This window comes from Phragmites australis, chromosome 9 (assembly GCF_958298935.1).
Source record: "Phragmites australis chromosome 9, lpPhrAust1.1, whole genome shotgun sequence".
NCBI lineage: Eukaryota > Viridiplantae > Streptophyta > Magnoliopsida > Poales > Poaceae > Phragmites > Phragmites australis.
Window position 1 is genome coordinate 22,967,248 of NC_084929.1, and position 9,821 is coordinate 22,977,068.

The window sequence follows — 9,821 nt, forward strand, 5'->3', positions numbered from 1 at the left end:
TGACTTGTTTGGGCCCGTCCTCACTTGTCTCTTCTTTTTGAGTATCACTGCTGATTTATAACTGGAACCAGCAGTGATAAGTATATTAATTGGTAAAATTAGTTCAAGAATCAATACTGATATTCATTATTAGTACCGATTCTATATCAACAATGGTAATCTATAATTATCACTACCGGTTTAATAACTAGTAATTATGTATTTTTTGAATCTACAGTGGTGACCAAATTCTGTACTAGTGAAGGTTGGTTGCAAAAAATTCATTGGCTAAGTTCCCATCCCCCGGTATTTTGGCAGTTTTGCAAGCATGGTCTCATTATTTTTAGGGGCAATTACAAATACCTCCTTGATTTCACAACAGGTAAAGTCAGTGACATCACTCTTTTGTAAGCTGTTAGATCGAAATTAGATGGGTCAGATCGATTGCTACACCACCATTTTGCTAAGTACAAAAGAACAAACACTTGGTGCAAATGCTGCTGTTGCTACAGTAGAATTGCTATATTACCTGTCATCATGTACTGTTTACCTATCACAAAATAAGTGGATTCTGATCTCTTTCTTAATCAAAGCCGATGGATATCATTCTCGTAGGGTTTGAAATATCGTCGATAACCGCTCGACTATCATGATTACCGGACGATTCGGTCTGAACCGCATTTATAAATTGAGCGGTTACCGAACAAATATAAATTTAAAATTAAAAAAATTAAAAATGGATGAAATTCAATCTATTTTTACCAAATTTCACCAAGTTACTATATAGTTAACATGGTTACCGCCATCTAGCAATTTTCAAAGGTAAAACACGGTTACCGCCGTCTGACGGGGACGTAAACCTTGCATCCCCGTCGATCCAGGGGTTTCTTTCGCCCTCCTCTGCCGTGTCAAAATCCCACTACAGCCCTTCTCCGTTCCGCCCCAACCAGACTAGAAAGGAAGAGCCTTTCTGCCCCCGCCCCGGCCCCCGCAGCGCGCGGCATGGACTTCTCGGAGCAGGACGTCGACGTCTTCGACGGGGACTACGACGTCCACGACGGCGGCGCCGAGGCCGAGGCCGACGGTGGCGGCGGTGACTCGTCAGGCTCCTCCTCCCCGTCCTCATCCTCGTCGTCCTCCGCCGCCGCGTCCTCCTCTTCCTCCAGCGACGCCTCCAGCCGCAGCAGCGGCGGCAGCGAGGGCGAAGAGGGAGCCGACGATGGGGACGGCGGCGAGTACGATCCGCTCGACGTCGCGGCGACGAGGGGAGTCGGCGCCAGCGGGTACCGGGATGAGGAGAGGGGGGAGGACGAGGAGGTAGAGGAAGAGAGGGATTTGTTCGGCTCCGATAACGAGGAGTACGTCAGGACCCCCGCGCGCAGCAACTACCTAGTCCCAGGTGCGCCTCTTGTCAGTACTCGTTAAATTGGTTGCTAATGCCCTAAGACCTGTTTCTAGGTTAAATGGTAGTAGCTTCTGTGTTTGGTGAGCAGAATTAGCTACTACAGAGCCCTACCAAGTTTCATGATTGGTTTTATTGTGAGTAGGTTGTTCGTAGGGTTTTGGGAGATGCGGTGAGCTTTTAGATTGTAGACTTTTTCAAATTGAGGATCTAGTCATGATGAATTCTTCTTGTCCATGATTTTTGCTTGCTTTTCCCCTTCTTTTTTGTTTTCAACTTTCTTTCAGGCCTAATGTGGCAAGGTTTCAGTTTCAGTTGTAGGTCATGACCAATAGTGTTTTGGTTGTTCATTCCTAGGCTTTCGCCACGAGAGATTTTGAATTACAGCAGCATTAAAGCAAAACTGTTGAGGAGAATACTTGAATGATCACAGTTTAAGTTTGGACTATTTAGTGCAAGGTCCTTCGCCTCAAATTTTGATAGCGGTTACTTCAGAAGGATACATTTGATCATCTTCATTTCCTATTCTGATACAACAGTAAATTATGACTCTAGAAGACCATCTAATCTTTTGAGAAATGAATTGTCATTTTTTTATCCTAAAAATACCTATCACTAGAGACATGAATGCTTGACGATATGTAACTTAAAGGTCACCATCGGGAGTAAACCCGTAATCACAATGTATTGAACAGTTACAACTTTTGGCATATTCTATGATCCTTGTGTTAAGAACCTCCCTAAAATTTACTACATGTTTCATTTGTGGTATATTGCTGACAGAGGTATAGCAATGAACATCACACACAAGCTTTGTATGCAACAACTCAAAGTCTACTGTTTAACACCCATTCAAGTTACCAGTACTCCATTAGAGAAGGAAAATGCCCATGCTTTATAATAAAGAAGGAATAATTTCATCTATACCACCACTTTAGACACATTTTTCATCTATACCACCAGCTTGTGTCATTGACATGTAGGACCAGACCCCACATGTCATTGACACAGCTGATGGTATAGATGAAAAGTGCATCTAAAGTGGTGGTATGAATGCAAATTCCCCAATAAAGAATGTGATGAATGACCTGATTATTTTCATGGCCAAAATACTTGACATATAGGGGGCTTGGTGCAGCTAATGCTTTTAAGAATTTGGATGGATCTAGGTTGGACGATGGGGTTATTAACAATTTATTTCATTATGCATCTTTTCTTGTAGTGCTTCCTGCAATTCGTAACACTAACAATCATTCTCGGGGAGGCTTCGGAGGACGAGGTGGCAGAGGTCCACCACTTCTTCCGAGGCCAGGAGGCCATCCAGGGCGACACAACTTTGGCTATGGGAGGTTCTCACATGGAAATGGGCGTAACATTGAAGGTTTTGTTTCAGAAATGAAGCTTAATAAGAGTGAAGAAACATTATCTAGAAAGGCTGTTGCTTTTCAGGAGGTGCATAATATTGCCTTGGTCATTTCATCTTTTGATTTCTGTTTAATGTCTTTGGTCTCTGTGGAATCATGTTCTTTGTTACTCATGCAGCCTTGTGAGATTGCATGCTTAAGCCGTGTTGAGGGCGGGGATGTGCATTTTAATGATCGCAGCTTGGTAAGATCCCAAAGTTACTAACTAGCATCAATTTCACTTCCCTTCCAGTAAATCTGTATGCTAAAAATCTATCTATTTTTTTTTACTTTTCCTTTTAAGTCGTGGCTTAAAATTTGGATGTAATACTAACATCCATACGCCATTTTAGAGGTATTTCAAACATGAAATTTGTGACTATGTCGGTGCGGATCTCAATAAAGGATTTGAATCATTTATAGAGAAGAGAGGTACCTTTCTTTTGTAATTTGTGTTTTTCTTTTTGACATCCTAGTTGATATTTGCAGCTCTTAGACTCTTAGTGCATGAATTTGTTGTTGTCTCTGTTATGTCTCACAAATTTCTCTTGCATATGTCATCACATATATTAACTTACACTGGATGGACCACTTCTTAGGGCATATACATAGTAACACAGAGAAATAATTTAGAGCGAGATTTTTTTTTATCCTGTTCTATGTGTCTATGTTGCAGTAAGGATATTACTGTTGGATATTGGGCAACAATGGATAATTTATGTTTTATTTAGAAAAAAAACATAAATGAAAATACATCTTTAAGAATCTAAGTAGCAGTTGTTTCTGATAGAGAGAAAAGGGAGAGGAAAACTTAATTCAGAAGTTCCATTTCTTGTATTCTACATGTGGATCCTGAGAAACAGTAATTCTGGTATTTGGAAGTTTGTCTTTCCTTTTGAAATTGATTGCATCTGAGGGTGTTGCTTCATGATGAATGTGGTTCAATGTCAGATTTGGGTTCTGAAGGATTTGGCTATCTTCTCGCATGCATAAGAAATTCAAACAAACCTCTTCAGAATAATATACATTTTGTGGTAACATTGCATTGATGCCAATCTTCTTTTTTTTTCCTTACTACAATTTCTTGGACCTGCTGATAATGTATGCTCTTCTTGCAGACATACCGCAACAATCTCAACAAGGTATCATGCATCCAGTGCAAACTGTCTAAAATTTATTTCCCCCCTTTTGTTACTTACATTTCTAGTGACTTTACAATAGAATATTGCTGTTGTTACTTACATTTCTAATGACTTTACAATAAAATGTTGCTGGTATGGTCCTTTCGGTGCAAACTGTCTGAAGAACCACACCCCCTCCCCCACCTTTTCTTTCTTATGTTTCTAGTGTCACTCTCCAACAGAACTTTTATAATAACTTATTTTATCATCAGATATTGGCCACTGCTTACCTAAGAGAACCATGGAAGATGGGTGTGCACAAAAGAGGCGGTGTCGTATACCTTGATGTTCATAAGCTCCCTGAAAGACCAAAAAGTGAGGTGGAGCGCAGGAGGTGATTTGTCTCCCCCTTCTCTTCTCTCCCCGTGCGTGCAGCCATGCACACATACTCATGCATACAACAAAAGTTGGATGTACAAGTAGATGGTGATGGTACGGTAAGTAGTGTGCTCGCTGACAATAGGAAGGTTCAGGGACAAAGAAACTAATTGCAGTTTAGTATGTAAATACACTGATGGATTGAGTTGTCTTGTGGTGATTTTACCTGCAAAAGAAAAGCAAATACATGCTATTTTGACCTACAAGTTAGAGCATTTTTCTATAACACAATCGTTATCCTGTCCAATTTCAATTTCACGATGCCGATTTAGTTTGTTGGCATATTTGCTCATGTGATGCAACAAGATATATTTGTCTAAAGTGTTAATATTTGGTGGGAAGTAGGAAATTTGGAAAGATGTAATTTTGAATCTCTGACCATTCTTTTTATAACTTTATGTGGGCTATACTACTAGAAATAATATTATGCAATACTTTAGCGATAAATCTAGTAATATAGTTCTCATATGGTCAATCTAGATAGTTCCGACCATTTTGGTCAGATTTTACTATTATATAAAGTTTGATCGCATGGATTCCACAGGACCATTTAAAAAAGAATGGAGGGAGTGATTAGTGATCTGGGCATTTGACATTGTGGGAAATATCAAAATCAATAAGGCTTAACATGGGCTGCAAAAGCAACTCATGTGCATTCTAGTTTGATATGCCGGCAGTGTTTAATGAACCAAGTGTTGACTTCTGTTGACTATTTATACACATCCATTGGCTCCTGGCTGTTTTAGTGTTTTGTCTGCTGATGTTCTGACAAATAGCTTAATAATTATACCATGATGTTTTTCATAATTCTTGCCTTCGTAACATGGAAAAGAATCCAAACCATAATAGTACTGATGATCCTTTACTTTCTTTTCCTATTTGTGATTCTCAGATGTTATTGGGGTTATTCTTTTGAAAACCTTGCCACTGAAAACGGCGAGGATGGAAGAGGTATTGATGCAAATGTAGAGTTCTGTTCTGTAATAAAGACAAAACTTGGTGCACATCGCATTATCATGGGAGCTGAGATGGACTGCTGTGATATAACCGTTGATGGCAAGCGGTTCTACGTGGAGTTGAAAACAAGCAGAGAGGTTATTATTATTATTTTCATGAATTGTTAAGTTCTGCTACCATATTTATGTAATTAAGATACTATCTTTGAACTTGATGTGTAACAGCTGGAGTACCATACGGTGGAAGCATATGAGAAAGAAAAGCTACTTAGGTTTTGGGTAATTTACAGTCCTCTTGTTTTCCCTCCTTTGAACTACTTAGGTTCCTTGTCTTACTCCTGCTATTTTTTCTTTGCTGTTGTATTATGATATTTGAAGTCTTCTCGTAACTATCTGTGCATTTTCTTGTTCTCTTCTGCAGTATGAAATTTGATTTGGATACTGATTTGTCTCTTAAACAAATGTTTCTTTATTATATTTTCATACACAATTATTTCCTTTACTTTGTTATGCGTTGACCTTAAATTTGCTCCTTGCACTGTAAAGTGAGGTAGATGATACCATAGCAATCTCGTTACGAGTCTGTACACCATGACTTTTCAGCAGCTTAGCATTTTATTTTCAGCAGTTATAACTTCTATATCTTGAAATATATATTTTTTTACTTGTCTATAAATTGCAGATTCAATCATTCCTTGCTGGTGTTCCTTACGTTGTTGTGGGATTCAGGTAGCATTGACTCTTCATTGTGCTTTTCCCTACATTATCACAGGATTCTGGCCTATAGAACTTTGTCACCTGGCATTGTGCAATTAAATCTGACTGCTGAAATAAAATCGTGTTGATATGATTATAAATTCAAAAGCTGTTGCTAACAGTAGCATTGGATCTTGATAGTTGATTCCATTAGGACTTCCAAATTCTAATGCTATCACATGGGCCAAATGCTTCCAGTGAGATATTTACATTGCCTCTAGTGATCTGTACTGGTTTAAACTGGGTTAAGTTTCGCCCTGCACATTTTTTTGGCCTGTAGGAATGATGCTGGCATACTTGTACGAACTGAAAGACTTAGAACCAAAGATATTACACAAAAGGTGAAGGCAAAGAACTACTGGCAGGTATGTTAAATAATTGTTCTATTATTTATCAGCAGTGGAGGAATTTAGCAATGTTGAATGGAGAACCGGAAGCATAACATCAAAACTGATTGTGAATCTTCTAATCTATTAAAGGGAAAGAGTGTACACCTTTGTTCGATACACTACCCTAGTTCACATTACATCGCTTGCATATAACATACTATAACACTCCCTCCAATCACCAATAAATGATATTTTTGACATCAACAAGGTCTCCTAAATGCAACTTTGATCAGTTACTTGTACTGTGACGTATATACAAAACCTAGTAACTTTCAAATTCAGACCAGTCCATCCTCATTGCAATGTCCTCTGCACAATTCTCAAGTCTCTTGGAAAGTTGGGAAGCTAAACTATATTACATGTACAAGTGGCTTTGCTTTTATCTATTATTATGAATGTACTTTTCAAGACAAATCTACACATCAGTTTCGTACGTCCAATTTAGATATTGGTAATGATCTTTATAGCCAAAGTTTAAAATGTTTGAATCGCATGCATCCCATTTTTTACTAGAGGAAGTATGCAGGAAATTCCACTTTTGGTCCCTCACCTTATGCGGAGTCTAATTTTTACCCTCAACTCCAAAATCATTTAAATTTCATCTCCAACTATCGGTATCGGATCAATGCCTGCACATGATTCCCTGTTTTTTTGTCTTACATGGAAGTATAATCATCCATCCAATTGACATGGCTTCAATGATTTAGCAAATAAATAGGAAACGACCCTTTCTTCCTTTTCCCACTCCCTCTTGCTCTCTATATCTGAGACTCAGCCTTGTGCCTAGCTGCACACCATGGATGCAGTGGCAGGCAGGTGTCTGGCTAGCCAAGGAAATGGCGAGCTCCAAGCGGCCTGCCAAGCGAACGGGTTGTGGAACTGTGACATGGTGCTGCAGTGGCGGGGGTAGTTTGATCTGACCGACCGGGAGGCTGCTCTCACACAGAGCGAGCTGTGGAAGCTAGTGCAAGCTCGGACGTGGTGCATGGCGAGCGGGTGAAGATGGCCGCCATCCTAACCTGATCTCGCAGCACCATTGTCCCAATCCGACCTCGCTGTGCATGCTTCATCTATACGGATTGCTGATTCTATCATTCATCTACTACTTGATTTGCGCATGTGTGTGTGGTGATAGTGTCACCTTTTTGCAACGGATGGGTAAACATGCAAGTGGTTGGAAGTTGTGTCAGCCGGTGGCAGAGCTCGGAGGCTGCCTCTGGGCAAGCTTGATCATGGAGGGAGAGTGTGAGTATGGTATGGTTGGGAAGAAGGGGAGAAAGGAGATAAAGGAAAGATCAGGATTCCAGGTCACCTCCATTTTACTGACAACTAGGATGACACCTCATCATAATACCACAGCGGTTTAGGGTTAGGGGGGCTATTTGATCCAGTATTGGTAGTTGGAGAATGAAATCTCGTGAAAACTTGAGAATCGAAATGGCTTTCTCCAGAATTTTGTTTGAATTAAATATGTGATTTTGCAGTTACTTTCTTGCATTTGAAATGTAACATGTCTTGATTAGTATTAATAATCTCTCTGCACTTCAGGGTGGCGTCTGCCTGGCCTTTGCTGATGAGGTCTTATGCTGGCTGTATGGGACTGTCAGAGAGAGTAAGAATTTCTTTACCTTTAAGTAGTTGCGCTTTCATTTGACAATTTTTGTATATATACACACATTCATAATGTTGATTTCTCGACTACGTGCCTTTGCATGCATGTTATTGTTTGTCCCCATGTCTTACAGATGAAGACTACGTTCTACAATTTGTACATCCATTTAATCGCTTGGAACTTCTACGCGTTCAGTCTCCCTGCCCTGAAGCCATAACATTGCATGTGCAGCAGCTCTCAGGTGCAGCAGACTAGATTCATTTATAGACATAATTCTGGCGATGACAACTGCTTGAGAAAGATCCACATGCTCCAATTTTAGCGGTGCTGTGTCTTAGAATGGTTGAACTCGCAACTTGCTTTACTCCAATTACGAAGTGGGATGAGCTGATGCATCAAGAACTGACGACATCCTGACATCCTGTGATATGTAGTCGATCACTGGGAGCGGCTACATCCATGGTTTACTCTGAGTGACCAAAGAAATTTTGAACCAATCAAACATCGTACTTCGATGGTAATATTATTTTATAAATTAAACAAATGAAGAGCTATAGTGCTACGCTACTAGTTCCTGCCACCAACTATGTGACATCTGTATCAATGACGGTGCGAATGTTGAATATCCAAATTGTTATAGTCCTGTGAAGTTATGTAAACAGAAATTTTCATATGTTAGAGATTTCAAATAATAAATCACAAATGAGTGAATGATGATTGGAATGGTGCGTGGCTGTGGATGGTTTTATGCTTCCCTACCATTTTGAGTTGCAGTCGCAAACCTACATTAATACAAGTTCTAAAAGTCAGTTTGTGTCATTGTTTATAGTGCTATGAAATCGAGTAAGTTTCTTGAAGTACTCATTGCGACTTTTCTTTTTTTTCTTTTCAAAATGCTAGTTCATATTTGATTTTGAGAGGTGCAGTCCCTAATACTTTTATATTAAAAAGGCGCAGAGGTTTCGAGACCAAAATTCTCATTTTGAGTTTTTGAACGTGAATGGCTAAAGCATGTCTGCCTCTCTGGCAAGCAAAATTTTGTGAAATTAGTATTGTGACCCTACGTTCAACGGTACCATGTTTCAAACATATGTCATACTATTACTATAGCATGAAATAACTAAAATGTCCTGCTATCACGAGGTTCGTGGAGGTATGACAGGCTTGAGCCGCTAAGCTTCCTAATAAATACCTCAAGGCTTGAACCGCTAAGCTTCCTAATAAATTTGCCATCGAAATTGATATGGCTCAACACTCAGTCACTCAGATGGGCCGAGACCTAGCAACTTCCTCGTCTACGACCACGACCACGTGTGTGCTCTCGACATGCATTCTTCCTTGACGCTTTCTTATACCTCTTGGAACTCTCCCACCTCAACTTCAGCCTCTGCTCCCCTGCTACCTCCTCTACTTCCTCTTCCATGACCCCTCCGGCCACCACTGGGAAGCCACCTTCCATCTACAGATCAAAACCAGTTGGTTCAAGTGGAGCTACTTCTTGTGTGCTCTTATCAATGGAATACAAATAAATCACTAAAGAATTATCTAATACAGAAAAAAGTGAATCTTGATATAGTTTATTCCTAAAAAATCTGAGTACACTGTCAATGTTGAAACTCGGAAAACAAAAATTCACTAATAAAGTGATCAAAATCAATGAAACAAATGAAGATTTCTTCTGTCAAAAATTAAAAAGTAAGTGCATAATACAGACTCAATGAATGGTCTGCATACAGATACACTTACTATTCAAAATAGGTTAAAC

General features: G+C 39.7%; 1 protein-coding gene across 1 annotated transcript; it reads left to right on the forward strand.

The window, feature by feature from the left end:
• The first annotated feature begins 886 nt into the window (after nucleotides 1-886).
• On the forward strand, nucleotides 887-8,791 carry LOC133928823 (NAD-capped RNA hydrolase DXO1-like). Its single transcript, XM_062375318.1, has 14 exons — nucleotides 887-1,378; nucleotides 2,604-2,833; nucleotides 2,924-2,989; nucleotides 3,138-3,216; nucleotides 3,736-3,818; nucleotides 3,903-3,926; nucleotides 4,178-4,299; nucleotides 5,236-5,437; nucleotides 5,525-5,578; nucleotides 5,982-6,028; nucleotides 6,336-6,420; nucleotides 7,993-8,056; nucleotides 8,190-8,297; nucleotides 8,379-8,791. Exons 1-14 carry the CDS (start codon nucleotides 982-984, stop codon nucleotides 8,471-8,473), a joined length of 1,656 nt encoding a protein of 551 aa, XP_062231302.1. The 5' UTR covers nucleotides 887-981; the 3' UTR covers nucleotides 8,474-8,791.
• Nucleotides 8,792-9,821: the final 1,030 nt, after the last annotated feature.

Bases quoted from the DNA above. Each gene is read 5' to 3' on its own strand.
- LOC133928823 (XM_062375318.1), top strand. From the start codon at position 982: ATGGACTTCTCGGAGCAGGACGTCGACGTCTTCGACGGGGACTACGAC. The intron at 6,029-6,335 runs GTAGCATTGACT...TTTGGCCTGTAG, and splicing joins TACGTTGTTGTGGGATTCAG to GAATGATGCTGGCATACTTG. The intron at 8,057-8,189 runs GTAAGAATTTCT...CATGTCTTACAG, and splicing joins GTATGGGACTGTCAGAGAGA to ATGAAGACTACGTTCTACAA.